This window comes from Notamacropus eugenii, chromosome 6, assembly GCF_028372415.1.
Source record: "Notamacropus eugenii isolate mMacEug1 chromosome 6, mMacEug1.pri_v2, whole genome shotgun sequence".
In the NCBI taxonomy this organism is placed as follows: domain Eukaryota; kingdom Metazoa; phylum Chordata; class Mammalia; order Diprotodontia; family Macropodidae; genus Notamacropus; species Notamacropus eugenii.
In genome coordinates, this window is record NC_092877.1 from 41,771,633 (window position 1) to 41,791,893 (window position 20,261).

The following is a 20,261-nucleotide window of genomic DNA, read 5'->3' on the forward strand; positions in this document are numbered from 1 at the left end:
TCAATTAATCAAATCAACTCAAAAAAACTTTAATTATGTGCCTATTACAAGTCATGGTTTGCTATACCCTGGAGATACAAAAAAAAAAACCCAAAAAACTAAGGAATTCCCTGATCTCAAGGAACATACATTCCATTAAGGCAGGTCTTATTTAGAGCTTAATATGTTAATCCTGATATCACAGAAAGGAAACAGAAGACAAAAGGCCCTATCCACAAGAATATTTGCAACTAGATGTGATAAAGACTCTGCAACAAAAAGGAGGAAAAGAAAGGCCTAAAAGAAATGAAGTTTTACCTGGGATGCCTTCTCCTTTCTCAGTTCAATGGGGAGGCTCCACTATGAGGACTGCTGGGCAATGGAGGAGAAGCTGATACTTACACAAAGTTGTCACCAATGGAAAAAAATTAGAATTGAATCTGTAAGCCAATCCTCCTTGAGGTAATTTGGGAATTCCCCCTTGAAAATTCTTCCTCATTGACTATTGAAATAAATGCCAAGGAATAGAGAACTTATTTTCTTATAGTGCAAAACGTTCAACTCTGGTTTATTGGCAGATTTTCCAATTTGAATGCTTTCTCATACTTTCATTGTCATGGAACAAAGGAAAGAGCCCCATGAGGTCAATTTCACACATTGAAGAGAAAGAAGCAAGATAAAGCTGTATCATTAGGAGCTTCAACATATCCAATGTTTCAGTTGAGTTACATTAAAGGAAACCTTCCCTATTCTCTTATGGACCAATTTAGCACATTGAACCAGATAATCACAAACTTTGAGCTGTGGATAGACTGTAGTCAGTTCAGTTGTGAATATAAAAATAACCAATATTTTGATAGGTTTATAAAACATTTCACACATCTTCCCTCATTTGAGCTTCACAGCTACCTCAAGAAGTTGATTCAATTGACATGAAAGTGAGGCCTGGAAAGGTTAAATGATTAGACCATGGTTAAACCCAGGGAAAAATTACAAGGAGCAGGCAAAGCTTACAGAGTTAAACTTCATTGATTTCCCAGTTTTCATTCTGCCTGAGCCTTGGCTCATGCGATTCCTTGTATATGAAAAGGTTCTTCTCCTCTACCTATGTAAAGCATGCCCTTCAACACACAAATAAAATGTCTCCTCCTCAATAAGGCCTTCTCTGATTACCCCAGAATGCAGTTGCCAACCCTCTTCTTATGGATTATTCTTAACCTGCATTGGGGTAAAGCAATATGGTTAGGAGTATATATCAGAGATAAGTATTGAGGACTCCCTCCATATGTAGTTGAGGGAAGAAACATACATTTCAGCCTCTTTGCATTTAAGCCAATTCCATGCTATTGTGTACAAGTTTGATGAATGAATTCTATGTGAGAATCATGTCATAGTGTGTGGGTGAGTGGAAATAAATAGTTGATAGGGATCCAAGAAAGTTACAACTCATCCCTTTCCCATGTCTTTTGGGTATAGGGTCTAGGCTACATTATATTAGGCGATTGCTGTGTCTCAGGTATCCTATTTGTTTTTCCATCCATATCTTTCATGGATTAGGCTTAGCCCCAGACTCCAGCAGAGCCAGCAGACAGAGGACATCTAAGATTGGACCTAAGCAGTGATGCCGCATTCTAAGGAGTGAGGTCTGAGAGCAACCTCACCAACACTCATACTCACCAACAGAGATCAGTCTTCCATAGTTAAGGATGACAGTCGAGCAACATATATTCATTGTCACCAATTCTAAGTTCTGTGAAGGCATGGATCATGTCTTATACTTCTACTATATCCCACAGCATCTATCATATGCCTGAGCATATATGAAGAAACTGAACAAATGGAATTACATGGAATATCAGAGTTAGAAAGGACCTTAAAAGCTCATCTTTGATATAAGAACCATGACTTAAAGCAAACATGCTTAACTTGTGACTTGAAAAACTCCAGAGTGCTTCTGAATCAGATTTAAATATAATTTGGAGATAAGACAGAACACACCCCTCCCCAATCCAGCCATTTATGGAGGTGGAAGGTCCCAAATGTTAAACATTTCACATGTTTTCAGACTTTTGAAAGGTATTGGTTAGCTGTGCTGATTTTTTTTCTCTTAAAAAAAGTTCTACTTATTATAAAGGATGACTCTCTGAAAGAAGAAGCATGAAGTTTACTTAAGATAAATATAATGATGTAAGAAACAGAAGAAAGCCAAAAAAACCCTTATTTTTAAAAAGCAAAAAAATTATAATGGGGAAATGTTTCACAAAAAAATATAACATAGATAATGCTAATTTGTGATTTTCTAAGTCAATATGTGACTGACAGGGACCATGTCTTACACCAATGACACCAATGGCTTAAAGTATAAACATAACACCTCACACTAGTTTCTAGGGAGTAATGATTTAGCTGTCTGGAGGAAAGGAGTTGTTGATCATAGCTATAAAGGGACACAATGGATGAGAGAGTAGGAGATCTGACCTCACAGAAAGTAACTTCCAGGTTTGATGGCCAAAGGAATCATCTGTGACCATATTTTTGGAAACCAAGAAAGATAAGTGTATTCCCTCTTCCAGATGATAATCCTTACTTCTTAAAGATGGCCATCATATTTCCTCCTAAAAAGATTTTTCTTCTCCAAGATAAACATTTCCAGTTTCTTCAACAAATTCTCATAATGAATACCTTTTTATCCTCACCATAAGCATCACTGTTCTATATACATTCTCATTTACCAATGTCCTTCCCAGATGTGGCACCCAGAACTAAATACTATACACTATCAGTTATCTGACCAGGCCCAAGTAACTTGGGACCATGATATTCTCAGTATGGGACACTCAAAATGTTAAATGGAGCTTATCAATTTTGATATTTCTTCCTACAGTGCACATTGCAACTCATTCATGTCTGCTAACCCAACTTCACCTCAGAAGATCCATCCCATGTGCTAGGCTTTCCTCACTTCCTTTTGACTTTGCAAAGTTGCAACCGAAAAATTCAGGCTGTCCTGATGTTACCCCTCATTCTAGACACATGAGTGATCTACCTTCTTATCATATGATTCTTGGATGGTATCTTTTACTCCTACTTGAATAATATCATCTCATCCTTATTGATCCTTATTGATTACATGTTGACAAGGTTAAATTGCTTTCATTGGCTACACCTCTTTTCCATAAAGTCATGTAATACTTTACAGCCTAATGGAATCAGTATAATGTCATCTGCAAATAAGAACATTTGCCATTTCTAACCATCCACAAGGAATTATCTGGAACAATGGCGTTAGATGGTGACAGCTCTACTACCCTTGATGGCAACCAGTTTATAATAAAAATCTTTACAGATCATCTCTGTTTTGCTTTTGTTGATTGTTCTTCAGTTTTTATGCTTAAATGCCATCAAGATAAATTTGCTTAGCTGAATCTCTTGCCAATTTTCTTCAAACTGATTTTACCCACTGTTGTTTCTCTGTTTTATGAGATGATATTATTCATAATAAGCATCATCTGTCTCTGAGACTTTACAAAAACATTCCAAAACAGTGCTGACTCCAACTACCAACCCTCTCAGTATGTGTGGACTCGAACCCTTTTTTGGAACTTTCAGTCTCATGGTAGTGTCAATCATTATAACTGATGCTGATGTAATTTTTGTTGTGCTTTTTCCCCATTTTTCATGGCTAGTGTAAATAAATAGTTCGGGATTGAGTTGCTTCAATTGCCTCTCGGATCTTTCTTTACTATTCTTTCAGACTAAGACTGATCTTTGCTCTAAAAAATTGGTCATCTAACTGTACAAAGGCAGTTGATGTAAAGTGATTCTCACATCAACAATGAGTCTTTCCCTCTCTGTTAATATATAAACAATTTCATTTTTGTGACATTTTTTCAGTGCTTACATTATTCAGTGCCTATTTTTTCTTTTCCCAAAGAAAGTCATAATGTAATGGCAAAAGACTTCTATGTAATTAGCAAGTCTTTGGCCTCTCTCATTCCCACTTCTTGATCTAGGTTTTCCAATGCATTTCCCAACATAGTCATATATTACAACCTTTATAATAATTTTACTATCAAAGTAAAATTTCACTTGAAGGGCCTTTTTGAGGTTTCCATAGCATTTCTTCACTTCTTAATCCACTACAACTGCTTAGTGCATAAGATAAAATTATTTTCACTGTGGTCTTTTTTCCAGTATCAAGAAGATTACAAGAGATAAGAAAAAGGCCCTTGACACAATGATCCATTTTGCCCTGGGGTATACAATTAAACCAATTTTACTAATCTCTTTCTCTTTCTCCTTGGAAAGCCCACCTTCATTTTAGTTGCAACTTCCTTCTTTCTTCTGGTTTCTTTTGTAGAGGGAATGTCAAGGTTGACATGACTCAGATCCTCCAGTAGGAGGGCTCCTCACTGGCCACTGGCAAAGGCCTCATACTTAAGAGTACTCACAGGGAAGTTAAAGTGCATAAGCAATTTCAAAATTGTGGGTTTCTTAGCACCCCTCCTTCCTTGTCTGCCATTCTGACACCATCAATTACTGAAAAGAAGCTGTAGGAAATGACAGTCATTTTGAATTTTTGTTTTATTAGTTGGCATGACCAAAGAACTCATCAAGTGGTCAGCCTACTGGGTGAAACTAGAGGATGAATCTAGTGATGAACCCTTTTAATTAACTAAACTAGCCTTCGGAAAGATGCCTTTATATCTCTTTAGAGCCATACTTGAAACCTTTTTATTGCATAGTAGAACTTGTCAGAGGTTAGAGTCCAGGATGATCTCTGTGGCATGATGAGACATTAGCTTAGGATTTTGCAGAGTACATTCTGCTTCTCCTACTGTAACCTAAGAGCGTATGATCTCTTTCATTGACATCTCACTCTGTTGACTCATATTGAACTTCCAGTCCACTGAAGTCAAACCCCAAATATTTTTTAAATAAATGACTCCTTTATTTTGCACTTGTGAAGTTGCTGTATTAAAGCCAAATAAGATTTAACTCTCTTAAATTTATCATTCTAGTTTAAATTTATTAGATTCTCTTTATAGAGAGAAAAGGAAGAAGAGAACAGAACAGAAGACAAGACAAGATGACAAGACAAGACAAGAGAAGACAAGACAAGAGGGCCCAGGACGTAGACGTGTGAGATATCCACAATTAGATGATGTGACCTGGATGAATATTGAACAAAAAGGACTGAGATGGAGAAGTCAAATTGGTAGGAGAGAGTAGCATTCTGAAAACCTAGAGAGAAGAGAATATCTAGGAAAAGAGTGACTTGTAATGTCAGAGGCTGTGGAGAGATCAAAGAGGATGAAGACTGAAAAAAGGCTATTGGATTTGGCAATTGAGAAATTATTGGTAACTTTGAAAAGAGGTATTTCCAGTTGAAGGATGAAGTTGGGAGCCAGATTGTAGAGAGTTAAGAAGACAGGAGGAAGAATTGGAGGTTCCTATCATCATAGACTTCTCAAGAAGTTTAACCACAAAAAGGAATAAAGATATAAAACAATAGTTAGTGAGTATGGATGGATCAAGTGAGGTTTTTTGAAACAAAGGGAGACATAGAGAAGCAGTCAGTAGAAAGGGAGAGACTGAAAATAACAGACAGTAAGAATGATAGAAGGGGGGGGTGGAGCCAAGATGGCGGAGTAGAAAGACGCATATACACATAGCTCCGAACCCACAACCCATAGAACATCGGTAAAAAGGAACTCACGGCGAATTCTGGAGTAGTAGAGGCCACAGCACAGTAGAGCAAATGAGATTTCTGTTCCAGAGGGACCTGCAAACCTCTCACAAAAGGTCCGTCGCTCTGCGGACGCGGAGCCCAGCCCAGCCCTGCCACGGCCGCGGCATCGAGAGGAGAAGATACGAGCAGGCTTCAGGGACGGGATCTCCAGCAGCCGCGTGGGTCCCTCCGCCCGCGGATGGCAAGGGTCGGTGAGAGGGTCTTCTTGGCAGGTCTAGAGGGGAGTGGGGTGCCCCCATAACTCAGGCCCCCTCGGGAGGCAGTAGCTGAGGCAGTGGCAGACCAGGGCTCCCCAAGCAGGCAGGAGCCTGGATCCATTGTTGAAGGTCTCTGCATAAACCCCCTGAGGGAACTGAGCCTGAGAGGCAGCCCTGCCCTGACCTGAGTACCTGAACTTAATCTCACACTGAATAGCAGCCCCGCCCCTGCGAAAGCCATGAAGCTGGGAAGCAGCATTTGAATCTCAGACCCCAAGCTCTGGCTGGGAGGATCAGGAGGCCAGGTGGGTGTGAGGAGAATATTCAGAGGTCAAGTCACTGGCTGGGAAAATGCCCAGAAAAGGGAAAAGAAATAAGACTATAGAGGCTTACTTTCTTGGTGAACAGGCATCTCCTCCCTTTCCTTCTGATGAGGAAGAACAATGCTTACCATCAGGCAAAGACATAGAAGTCAAGGCCTCTGTATCCCAAACATCCAGACTAAATATTCTGTGGGCTCAGGCCATGGAAGAGCTCAAAAAGGATTTTGAAAATCAACTTAGAGAGGTGGAGGAAAAGCTGGGAAGAGAAATGAGAGATATGCAGTCAAAGCATGAACAGCAGGTCAGCACCCTGCTAAAGGAGACCCAAAATAATGCTGAAGAAAATAACACCTTGAAAAACAGGCTAACTCAATTGGCAAAAGAGGTTCAAAAAGCCAATGAGGAGAAGAATGCTTTCAAAAACAGAATTAGCCAAATGGAAAAGGAGATTCAAAAGCTCACTGAAGAAAATAGTTCTTTCAAAATTAGAATGGAACAGATGGAGGCTAATGACTTTATGAGAAACCAAGAAATCACAAAACAAAACCAAAAGAATAAAAAAATGGAAGATAATGTGAAATATCTCATTGGAAAAACAACTGACCTGGAAAATAGATCCAAGAGAGACAATTTAAAAACTATGGGCCTACCTGAAAGCCTTGATCAAAGAAAGAGCCTAGACATCATCTTTCATGAAATTATCAAGGAAAACTGCCCTGAGATTCTAGAACCAGAGGGCAAAATAAATATTCAAGGAATCCACAGAACACCGCCTGAAAGAGATCCAAAAAGAGGAACTCCTAGGAACATTGTGGCCAAATTCCAGAGTTCCCAGGTCAAGGAGAAAATATTGCAAGCAGCTAGAAAGAACGAATTCAAGTATTGTGGAAATACAATCAGGATAACACAAGATCTAGCAGCTTCTACATTAAGGGATCGAAGGGCATGGAATAGGATATTCCAGAAGTCAAAGGAACTAGGACTAAAACCAAGAATCACCTACCCAGCAAAACTGAGTATAATACTTCAGGGGAAAAACTAGTCTTTCAATGAAATAGAGGACTTTCAAGCATTCTTGATGAAAAGACCAGAGCTGAAAAGAAAATCTGACTTTCAAACACAAGAATGAAGAGAAGCTTGAAAAGGTGAACAGCAAAGAGAAGTCATAAGGGACTTACTAAAGTTGAATTGTTTACATTCCTACATGGAAAGACAATATTTGTAACTCTTGAAACTTTTCAGTATCTGGGTACTGGGTGGGATTACACACACACGCACATGCACACACGCACACACACATAGAGACAGAGTGCACAGAGTGAATTGAAGAGGATGGGATCATATCTTAAAAAAATGAAGCAGTGAGAGAGAAATATATTGGGAGGAGAAAGGGAGAAATGGAATGGGGCAAATTATCTCTCATAAAAGAGGCAAGCAAAAGACTTAGTGGAGGGATAAAGAGGGGAGGTGAGAGAAAAACATGAAGTTTACTCTCATCACATTCCACTAAAGGAAGGAATAAAATGCACACTCATTTTGGTATGAAAACCTATCTTACAGTACAGGAAAGTGGGGGAGAAGGGGTTAAGCAGGGTGGGGGGGATGATGGAAGGGAGGGCAATGGGAGGAGGGAGCAATTTGAAGTCAATACTTGGGGAGGGACAGGATTAAAAGAGAGAATAGAAGCAATGGGGAGCAGGATAGGATGGAGGCAGATATAGCTAGTCTTATACAACACAACTATTATGGAAGTCATTTGCAAAACTACACAGATTTGGCCTATATTGAATTGCTTGCCTTCCAAAGGGAAGGGGTGGGGAGGGAGGGAGGTAAAGAAGTTGGAACTCAAAGTGTTAGGAACAACTGTCGAGTAATGTTCTTACCACTAGGAAATAAGAAATACAGGTAAAGGGGTATAGAAAGTTATCTGGCCCTACAGGACAAAAGAGAAGATGGAGACAAGGGCAGAGAGGGATGATATAAGAGAGAGCAGATTGGTGATAGGGGCAATTAGAATGCTCGGTGTTTGGGGGGGAGGGGACAAAAGGGGAGAAAATTTGGAACCCAAAATTTTGTTAAAATGAATGTCAAATAAATAAATTTTAAAAAAAAAGAATGATAGAAGGGGCAATCTAATGGAGGAGGGATTCAGTGTTCTGACTTGTGCAGGAAGAGGGGTTCACCTTGGAAAGAGAAAGGCCACATTTTCATGTGAGACAGGATGAAGAGAGAGTGGCAGAAGGCATCTGGCAATATCAGATGAGGAGGAAGGGAGAAAAGAGAGTTCTCCATGAAGGGTCTCAATTTTTTTAGGAAAATATGAAGCAAGGAATCCTTAGCTAAGAGTGTGTTGGGAAGGAAAACCATGCAAGGTTTGAGAAGAGATGAAAAGGTTTGGAAGGGCCACTGTGGTGAGTGGTATGGTAAGTTAATTAGGAAGATGTAAAAAGATTATCTAGCAGCAATGAGGATCTGATTGAAGTTATGTAACATAAATTTGTACTTGAACTGGTAAGAATGATTGCATGAGTTTCTTCCACCTTCTTTCAGTAACATCTTTGTAGCAAGGAAGACAAAGATGTAGAGAGGAAGACAAAGATGTACAGAGTAATCCAAGGCTGAGATTTGGAAGGGTATATTCAGTGATATGATCAAGGGACAAGGGACTCAAGGGAAGAGGACAGTATAGAATTCAATTGGTTGACCAAGGGGCCAAGATGAGGAAAGGAGAAGAGTGTAGCTAGGGCAGAGGTAAGAGAACTGGAAGACAACTGAGGGATCAAAATGGGAGATCACAATGCAAATGAAGAGCCGGGTTTGGAAACAGTGATGGAGAAGTAGAAAGCAAATAGTTTGTGATCAGATAAAGGAATTTCAGAGTTCATGAAATGGAGCTTGTGCCTTTGGGGGTGATGGCAAGATCAAAAGTTTCTCTCTGCTGTCAATTATCATTTCTGCTTTTCATAGCCATCCCAAGCCATGATCCCATCCCTTTTTTTTTTTTTGTTTTTTCTCAGAAGAAAGACTTCTTTCTGAATTGATTGAATTATGTTAAGGAAACACCTATGTTGGACATGTGTATGAGTATATTACAAAACCGCTACTTATCCTATGTCATGAATAAATCCCTTAGTTGTCATTCCAGGTTCCCCAAACAACCCTTTTCAGCAATTCTTTTGTCATCTTCCTGGTGCATAGCTTATATTAGAATAAAAAATCATTTTATCTCTTACTTAACATTTTAAACCTAACACAGGGGGTTTGGATTTTCTTTTGTTTCTTTTTTTTTCTTTCTCAAACAGTTCAAGGTGAAGTTCAAGGTGCATTTAATTCCCTCCATACCTCTGAGAACAACTAAATTTTGCTAAGGCTGCTTGCCCCTTGTTCACTCCTGAAAAGCTATCAGAGGATCATCGTTGCTCTGGGGTCCTGCTTGCTAAAAGTAAATAAGCAAATATTTAGGGTTCATCCTATAAGATATGAACTCACAGTTAACTGTGGCATTCTTCCAGCTCTGAACATGCATGTATATTGGTTTATTCTGTAATGACCATGAACCCTAACAACCCTATTTCCAGAAAGGGACAAGGTCAAGAAAACAAAGATTGTTCAGATCTCAGTAACGGATACCAATAAAAGAAAATATGAGAATACAAGACTGAGATCCAGGGACATTCTCTCCTGATATGCCAGAAAGAAAACATAAATTATAGGTCAATATTATTGAGGATCTTGATTCAAAATAGTAACAAACTGGCAAATAGAACACAAAATTCTATCCAAAATCATTTAGTTAAACTAAGTAGGGTTTATACCTAGAATACAAGGTCAGTTTAATATTATGGGAGAAAATATCAACATAATAAATTTTTATTAATTAGCTTTCTATTTGCTTCCATTGCCTTGTGAACAAATCTATTCATTCCCTGAGCCTTGTGTAACAGATGTTGGCAACAGGAACCCAGGTGCTCTCAGATAATGAAGTTTACAGGTTATCTACATTAGGACAGTCAACCACAGAAATTAAAATCCCACTCCAAAGTGTACCCAAAATTTGGCACCAAAAAGGCCTCTAATTAAAAGAGTATTCTTTTATGATTTTTTAAAAAATTAAACTATGCATTAATTGAAAGATATTCCTTTCATATGATTAATACAATCTCCTTGAAGCTTATTACCTGTAAAGCAGCCATGATCAGCAAAATTTCTTGTGCATACCCTCTTGTGAGAGAGATCTACTCTGGAACTATGACCTTATGAGTAACAGAGCTGCCAAACAGTACTAACTGTACCCAGTGCCAGCAAAGAGTTCCCTATAATCTCTTTCTGACCTCCTTATCATCTCTGGGTTGAGAGCTTCTGAAACTGCTGCTGCTGCGATCATAGCCATCTCCAAGTCCCACAGCTGGTATTCCTGTCACAGGCCTGGACCCACCCCAGTGTTACAGACTTCTCCTGAAAATCTCCTAAGTTGTCAGGCTGGAAAAACGTACCCCTCTGACCTTTTGTTGGCTCTGCCACTCCAAAATTTGATTCAGAGGGCAATGTTGGGAATGTTCAGCTGGGTCAAAGTCTATACTCCACTATCTTGACTCCATCCATCTAAATGTTTATTTATTAAGAAGTATATTAGCAAGTATAAACAAATGCTCATTTGCTAATGGTTCTCTAATAACCAGGGTTTATTACAAGGATTGGCAAGCTAGGATGCACGAGGAAAGATAGCATGGCTACCCCTAAATCAGAGGACAGTTTCCAAAAAGGTTGAGCTGATCTATCAACTAGCTTTGCTAGACCTTGCAGCAAAGTAGTTAAACTGGAAGTGCTTTGATAGAAGATACAATCTTCTCTCCCTACCACAGGAATTGAGATTAGCTGTCCTGGAGCAGAAGTCCATGGTAATATGTGCTTTCAGATGGCCCAAAAGGAGAAATTGGGTTGTGGATTATTTGGGTGCCTTTGGAGATCAAGAATTTCCAAGCTCAAATGCTTAAGGGATTTATGGGAAGTCATCCATTAGAACCCCATGGGATCTATCAGAACGCCAAAGGATTGCCCCAATAGCAACTAAATGTTCAGTATCTAAATGCGACTGATGGGTTACTGAAGGTGTTTATGTTTCTGCATCTGTTTTGGGGTTCCTAAATCTTTTTTGTACTCTGCATTTTCTGCAGGATGAAATAAAGGCTTCTCTACCCACATGCATTGCCACTTTGAGTGTCTACACAGGAACTAGGGCCCTATACCTCAACGTTTGGGGAAACCAAGACAGAAGTAAAGTGCATGCTATATTTAGAAATTTTCCTGGAGTAACTACAAGTAGAACATAGAAGATGACCTCTTGCAGATTTCAGGATCTGACCTAGTTGGTCTATGAGGGAACCCCCAGTCAATGTTACACTTGAAACATACTGCCTTCCCACCTCCTCTAGTACGATTCCTTGCTCCCTTCAAGGCTCAATTTAGGCATCACATCCAACTTGAGACCTTTCACATAAATTATTCTGTATAAACTTTGTATTGACTTATCTCTGTACACATTGTACATCCTGAGGAAAATGTAAGTTCCTTGAGGGCAGGGATTTCTTCATGTTGTCTTCATATCCACAGTACCAAGCACAGGTTTTTGTACACAGTAAATACTTAATACTTCCTGAATTAAACTGACCAATTTATTAATATTAATCTTCAAAAATTATACAAATAGGTCATTAGCTTTTTTTCTCTTTTTTGTACTTGTGACAAGAACTGAATGTTTCAAAGGTCTCTGTTTGAAAGTTCTGTCAGAAGGTACAGCATCAAGCATCCTGACACATCCAAGATGGCCTGCTAGCACAGGTTCTTAGATCTGCTTTTCTAAAAGGAAAACAACTTTTGAGAGGTCAACAATCTTCTTTAATCACATAAACCAAGAGAGAAAATACAAGCAGAGAAATAAAGACCAACAGACAGGGCTTCTAACTGACCATAAACAATACATACATCACAGACTAACAGACAGATCCAACTGTCTGACCATTACATACATACAGTTACCAGAGAGAGAGAAGTACCAACATCTGGGCTTTCAAAGGCAGTGGGGCTCCTTAAGGGCTACCCAGAGTCTCATCTGGCACATGATCCTTTTTCCAAAGAGTAAGCCCCGAATCAAAACCCCACCTCAGAGTATATCGACACTTTTCAGAGTCTGAGGGCCTCAGACCCTCATGACCCAATGCCTCATTAGAAACAAACAAAAGATGCAGCACTTCAGCCTTATCTGGATCAGATCACTTTAATTGAGGAGCAAGTTGCAGCTCTTGGGCAGGCAGCTTACAAATTGGACGCATATTCAAAAAAACTAGAAGCAAAGAACAAGAAGTTAGACGAAAGACTTCTTTAGCACAAAGACTTTGCAAGAATGTTTTCTAAGAGCTGAAATAAGTGGGATAGAACTTATCACGATGCTTCAGTTCCTAAAAGGAAGCTGTGCTGCCAATCCAAGGGGAACCCCAACCCCCACCTCTGGTTGGATGTGTAACTCTGGCCACCTCTGATATTTTCCTAAACCTGGACCCCCTAGAACCCTATTTTTTCGTGTGCTTCATCATGTGCCCTGGACCAAGGAACAGAAATCAGCATCAACCCCGTCTAGAGCAGACACAGATGAGTGGCTCTCGTCTCCATGTCTCCTCCCTCCTTCCCTCTTCCCTCCGCCCCCAACCTCTTCATAACCTGTTCTTGATCTTAAATAATAAATGCCAACCCATGAAAAAAAAAAGAAACAAAAGGTGTGGACTTTCCTACAAAACATCTCCCCTAATCAAGTTTCCCTTAATGGGCTCCACCTAAGCCCATATTCCCCCCAAGGGGGAATATCTTTAACTCTCATTGCCTGTAGTTTTTTTACATTACAGAAGGTCCATAGTCAGCTATCAGTAACTATGCCAGTATTAGAATTAGAATTATGAGAAATGGAGCTCAAAGTATACTGTGGCAATCATCTAGCTCATGACATTCAAGTATTCAGCCTTCAGGAATTGAAATGGGCCCATTTTAGAGAAGGAACAAAGCCCAGAAAAATCAAAGTTCATTCAAGACTCAATCATCTACTCTAGCATTTCTCAAATTTTGGTCACAGGACCCCTTTGCACTCTTTTTAAAAATCAATAATGACCCCTCCCCCAAAAGTTTTGGCTTATGTGGATTGTATCTATTGATATTTACAATATTAGAAGTTAAAACATCTTAGTAATGTTATAAAAAGTTTTAACCTCATGTACTCCCTCAAGGGTTCTCAGAGATATCCAAGGGTTCCTGGACCACACTTTTAGAACTGCTGAGCTATATCAATAAGAGGCTATTTGGGAATACAAGTCTAAAATCCACAAATTAAAAAAACAAAATACAACAAAATCCACAGGTTTCCTCACCAATCTGGACAGAAAGGAAGTTTTTTATTTATTATTTACACTTCATTTACATAATTTAGCTTCATCATTATTTTTTCATAATTATATATGTATATTACATCTATATTATATATAAATGTTTATAATTATAAATTATTTTAATATTTACAATATTATTTACATAATAACAGTGTAACAACACTATGGGGTAGAGAATACAAATGTTATTAGCCTCGAAAAAATTGAAGGTTAGACTTATCAAGGGTCAAATAGCTAGTAAATAAGTGCAAGAGTCAGGATCCAAACCCAGAGTTGGAAGAGGCTATAGAAGCCACTTCATCCAACCAAGACACAATCAAGAATCCCCTTTGCAACACTGCCCAAGGTTAATCACTCGGCCTGTGCTTAAAGACTCAGGGAGGGACAACCTACCACCTCTGAAACAACCTGTTCCACTTTTGAAGAACTGTGATTCAACAAGTATTTTTGAAGCACCTACCATGTTCCAAGCACTGTAACAGGCACTAGGAATATAAAGACCAAATAAAATAGACCCTGACTTCAAGAAGAGTACATTCTATCAAGAGGAAATATGTATACCTATCAGTATGCAAAAAAATACAATTTCCAGTGAAAGGCAAATATCTACATATGAAGTGTACTTTGTTAACAGAATGGGATTCCAGAGGGCACAACTAAAGGGCAGAATGGCACAGGGACAGTGGAAAGAGGAGATTGACATGGATGGGCATGAGGAAACAGGTAGTGAGGGATATGGATGGGAGCTCTGACCTAGGCAGCCTGTAATTATGAATCACAGGGCTTCTGAGTAGTCATAAGGCATTACCTTCAAAACAGTAAAGGTAATATTGGTTTTTTAATACTGATCCCTGAATAAGAGGTATAGTTTATGGCCTTGTCAATAGTTAAGCTAGGGGATGTCCTGAGGACAGGGGGAGGCATCTTTGGGGTACTCTTAAGTGGCTGGCCCCTTCCAGTTCTGAAATTGCATGATTCTTCAGGATGTCCTTTTAAATCTAAGTTGGTGACTTCAGGGTGCGTGGACAATCTCTTTATCCTTTCCTTCTGAAAAATTATTTCTTTTTCTTCAAAATTTCATTCCTAAGAACTCCCCATCTCTCCTAGGCAGATTTCCCCTGTAAAGCTTTAGCTGAGGACTGAGTCAGGATATTTACATTCCAATCTTGCCTCAGAAACTGTGTGTCATCATAGGCAAATTTCTTGATGTCTCAGTATTATCTCTAAGATTGGGACAATAATGTTGTGAGGACAGTGCTATAGAAGCACAAGGAAAACCTGGCTAGGAAACTTCTTTTATTAAAACAGATCTGCAACATAAGAGAGCTGCCTAGAGCACTTGCCCAAAGGACACAGGTGGATTCCAGGGCCAGCTCTACACTCACTCTACCATACTGCCTTTCATTATGACCATTTTTCAAGTATTCACATGTACAGACATGATGCTTCTGACAGTCTATGATGCTTTACCCTCTTTCATTTTCTTAGTTCTGAGCTTTGTTTTCTGGGAATTCTTTCCTTTATCTTCTCCTATACCCACCTTTTTAATAAAATCATTGCATATCAAAGTATATTTTAGTTTAAAAATCTAAGGTTTATAGTAGCAGTAACTCAGATTCTTATATCACTTGACTGCTTAAAAAAGTGCTTCCCACAAGCCACTCTGGCAGAGAGGTTTTATAATGATGAGTGTCCCTGTTTTAGAAATATCAAAACAGATTCAAAACAGGAATGATTCAAACAAAATTTGCCCAAGGTCATCCAGTTAGTTAAGAGTTACAGCCTAGACAGGAAATAGGGTCTTTTTACTACTTTGTGTGGCTAAGAATCTTAAGTTTCCATCTCCAATCGTGGAATTATTTTAGAAAACAGAATTTTTTTTTTTAATTTAGACTCAGTATAATAAATATGCACAAGAGACTTGCTATTGACAATAAATCTTTACACAACTTAAATAATGCAAGGACATTCTGAAATAGTACCAGTTAGCTTTTATTAAAGGCATTTTATTAAAGAGAGTAATTGTCTGGAACTATTCAATTTAGGCAAGTGCAGCAATAGAAACAGCAGGCTGTATCTGAGTACATATTCTAAGATGTCAAATAAATATTGGAAACTACATAATGAAGTAGTTAATCTGACATTAAAGTTCAGTCATTTAATTTAAATACACAATTTGTGTCCCGGTTAATTCGTCCTGCCTACTAATTGTTTTAGTTGCAGTATTTCACACAACAGCTACCTTGTTAAAAAACAGAAAAGCTTTGCCCTCATTCTAGTCCGGAATAGAATTCTCTCCTCATGTGACTGGAGAGGAAGCTGGGTAAGTAGCTCTCACACTCACAGTAAAAAGCAGACTCTGTTCTCAGTAAGTTAGCGCAGAATTCCATTTGAGCACAAAGGCAGCCTTCAGAAGTCAGATTTAATTAACACTAGGATTTCCACAGCAAATGTGAAAGCCATCAGACCATCTTTGCCTTTCATCCAACAAGGGAATATAGGATGGTGTATCCAAGAATTCAAAAGGCACTTGATTGGGTTTTTTTCCACAAAACTTCATGATTGTCCTCCCCAGTCCTCCCCTACTAGGCCTGCTGGGACCACAGAAAACGGTCACACTTTTCAAGCATGCTTTGGATCAATGCTCTGCAATTCCAAAGAAAAGAAACAATAAAAATTAGTGACCATGATTCACTGGGCACAGGTAGACTGCAGAATATTAACAATGCTGATTCACCCACAAAAAGCAGCATAGCGAAAAGGCCTTGTAGGAGAGGAGAAAGAACAGGAAACTCAAGCACTATACTGATACCCTGAAGTATTAAAAGAATCAAAGACAAGCCCCTAGTAGAGAAAGTAAATCTCCAACGGAAAATTTACAGAAGGAGAAAGAAAAAAATTGCACAGGACGAGGTGGCAAGGAGGCCCTGAAATCTCTCACAGTGATAAGATCATGGAACCATTTACAAATCTCAGGACATCCCTGTAAACAAATTAAAGTCTCATTTGAGAAGAGAGCTATCCAAAAAGCTGCCAAGTCAAGCCAGAGCTTCTTCACACATCCACCCAAATCCAGAAATGCGTGTCAGAGTCACGTGTGAATCAAAGGCTAGCAAACAGAGTTGCCTGAAGTGAACAGTGACTGAAATATCACTGTCCAAACTCATCCCTAAAGCCTGACAGCTTTTACCTCTGCCTTTTCTCAGCAATCTTCAGGATGTTGCAGGTTCTGGTAAATCTCTCAGACAAACCCAGGGTTGAGCCACACTCTTGCAGCAATACACAGGCCCGATCTGGGCCCATGACCTTGGCTAACAGGAGAGCCACGTTCTCTACAGTGATGAGGGGAGGACCAGAGGAACTGTCACCACTGACTGGTGTCTCCTGAGGGACTGAGTCATTACCACTGTTGGATGAAAGATTCAACAGAAGCTTCCATTCGTCCACAGTCTCTGGGATCCAGCCTAAACACAACCAACAAACTCTGTTCATGTCTATGTCAAGAAAAGGCACATCATAAATCAGGAGCTCAAGTATTTTGTGAACAAACAGTTTAAACGCACTAAACAAATGCAACAAAATAAGCTTTAAAAATTTTCATTTCCTATCAAAGTAATCATTCTCAGGACCTAGAGAAAAGGTGACCAGTCATTCTCTAAACATAAGAATGAAAGAGAGAAGACGGGCCATTTATGATGCTCATATAAAGTACAGCACCTATGCCTTAGCACTGGAACCCCAAAACTAGGACCTTTTTCCACCTGATAACCTTCCACCCAGTGGCTTTGTGACAGGATGTAACCTGAATCACCTGAGTGACTGAGTTTAGGTAGTCTGGATACTGATCCCCTCCAGGGTTCCAGAATTCTCTAATTTTCTTTTCTGTTAGTATCTCTCTAACAAATACACTTTTTTATAAAATCCCTGTAGACTCACAAGATATGTAAATTAATGCCAGATAGAGATAAATATTGGTCATAAAGTCTGCCCCTCTGCCTCATTCCCTATTAGTTTTCCTCTTCCTTTGAAGAACCACTATGACCTCTTCAGAGACACTCCATAAATACTGGCAACTAAGGGTTACTTACTGTTTTCCGCACCCACAATTCTCATATCATTCATATATACTATATTAGCAAAGGCTTCTTTTCTTCTATCCAGCTCAAAACAGAGAGTAAGATAGCCAGGCCAGAAACTGAAAATGGAGAAGGAAGTTCAGGAATGAAATAATGCTAATGATTTTACTTAGCTTTTTTAAAGTCAGTGACATAAGAAGTGCTTAGCAAAGTGTGACACACGTGGCAGGAGCTTAATAAAAAATAAATTTTTTGATTGGCCACCTGATTGAAGTCAAACACTGATCCCTGGACATTTTGCTTGTTGATTTTCATACGAAGTGTCTCTCACAAAGGAGTATGACACAAATAGCCCTGAGACCTATTTCATCATTAACACTGAAGACCAGCTCCCCATATACATCTAAGTAAACTCTCCTTCCTTCAACTGCTGCATCCAGTGTCATCAAGTCTTGTTGATTCTTCCTTCTACATCTCAGATTTGTTCTTTCCTTTCTGAGCTTACTTAGAATGTCATGAAATATTATTGTAACAACTGCAACAATTCTGAAAACTTTACATGCAATTGCAAAAAAAAAAATACTATTAAGTGGGGAAAAAATTTTAATAACTAAATTAAAAAATTAAATTAAAAAAAATTAAGTTCTGCCAGTTGCAATTTCTATAACTCCTTTGACCCCACTCTCTGACCATTTATATGGACATGCTTACATGTAACAAATTTTTTCCAAAATATCCTAAACTACCTGAGTAAAGCCGCCATATACATGCCTTTCTCTGTAATGTTCTTCAGTTCTATTTATTGGTTCTCTAGTACTGAAATATACATAGTTGACCCAACTCACTTCTCATGGTATGACTTGGTCATCAGAACTAAGAGCAGGGAATAGTTTGTGCCTGTCTTTATATTCCTAGTGCTTAACACAGTACCTCCTGGCACACAGAAATCACTTAATAAATGCTTACTGAGTTGGGGAAAGCCAACTGCAACAATTCAATTCGACAAAAATTTGATACGTATTACTGCCCAAGCCACTGGGCCTACGAACACAAAAACAGAAGAGTCCCGTAAGGGTTCATGACCTACCGGTGTGATAACATAAAATACAGACTGATCTGAGGAAGAAGAAAAGAACATTAATACTGCTCATTAATATAGAGCTTTAAGATCTGCACTACATGGATTTTAGCAAGACTCTTTAAAAAGTCTCTCATGCTTCCCTTTTTGACAAGATGGGGAGGTGTGGCCTAGACTGGTAGTGTTAACGGCCACTTATTTGTACATAAGGATCCCTGTAGACTGTATGACTGTTTTAAAATGTAGTACTATCAGAGGCAGCTAGGTGGTGCAATGGATAGAGCACAGGCCCTGGAGTCAGAAGGACCCGAGTTCAAATCTAATCTCAGACACTTACTAGCTGTGTGACAATGGGCAAGTCACTGACTTAATCTTTTCTGCCTCCCCCCAAAAAAAGTAATGTTATCTATGTTTAATTGTATCTTTGTTTTATTAAATATTTCCAAATTACTTTTTAGCCTGGTTTGGGCTGCACTCAGAAGTGTGAGCCACATATTTCGACACCTCTAGCCTACACAATAGTTGAGCAGCCAGATCCAAAGACTAGTCACTAATAGTTAGATGTCAATTTGGAAAGAGGCATCTCATGGAGTCCCCTAGGGAATCAATCTTTAGCTTTGTACTGCCTAATATTTTTATCAATGCCTAGAAAAGAGACAGGTGGGATGTTTACTGTATCTAAAGATGACATAAAGCAAGGGAGAATATTAAATAGTCGAGAGAAACAATCCAAAAGATCTTGACAGACTGGAAAATGGATCTAAAACTAAGAAGATGAAATTTGATAGTGATAAATATAAAACCAAATATGGTTACAAGAAGTAAAGCCAAAAACCAATATGGTTACAAGAAATGGTTGATGGTAGTTCATCTGAAATAAACCTATACTTTCAGTGGAATAGAAGTACAATGAGTCAATAATGTAATACAGTAGCTGAAAAAGTGATTTGGGGCTACACTGAGAGGCATAATGTTCTGTCCTAGAAAGGTCTAACAATCCCATTGGCCTGGTAAGACCAAGCTACTCTGCTCAGTCTTGGGTCTCCACTGTCAAAGGACAATGACAAGCTAAATAATATCCAGAGAAGCACAACCAAAACAGTGAAGGTCTCAAGATTATAAAATATGGGAACTGACTGAGAGAATTGCAGATGTTTATTTTAAAGAAGAAAAGACCTAGGGGGAGGTAGAACTGCCTCCCAATAGCTAAAGGTGTGCCCTGCAGAACAATTAGAATGATCCCACATGGTCTCAGAGGACAGAACTAGGAGCAATGAGCCAGAGTTGCAAAAAGGCAGATTTAGATTTCTCTTGCCTTTGCCGAATCTTGTAGAAACTCAGAAACCATAGAGTCAAACATGTTCATGAAGATAAATTCATCCATGAAAAGTGATTATCCAGGCTTTATTGTAATATCTCCAATGAA

General features: G+C 38.9%; 1 protein-coding gene across 7 annotated transcripts in view; it reads right to left on the minus strand.

The window, feature by feature from the left end:
- The window catches only part of HPS5 (HPS5 biogenesis of lysosomal organelles complex 2 subunit 2), a 77,580-nt gene that overhangs the window by 18,018 nt on the left and 39,301 nt on the right, over positions 1 to 20,261 (minus strand). For 3 of the 7 annotated variants that reach the window (XM_072619639.1, XM_072619637.1, XM_072619638.1), the window contains 3 exons: positions 17,770 to 17,876; positions 16,872 to 17,145; positions 15,650 to 16,327 (listed from right to left, as the gene is read on the minus strand). The exons of 3 other annotated variants lie outside the window; for them this stretch is intronic. In XM_072619639.1, coding sequence (XP_072475740.1) covers positions 16,267 to 16,327; positions 16,872 to 17,145; positions 17,770 to 17,876 — 442 coding nt within the window. In that variant the 3' untranslated portion in view covers positions 15,650 to 16,266. Of the gene's footprint in view, positions 1 to 15,649; positions 16,328 to 16,871; positions 17,146 to 17,769; positions 17,877 to 18,844; positions 18,874 to 20,261 lie in introns of those variants that run through there. One more of the 7 variants, XM_072619640.1, reaches the window with a different exon arrangement.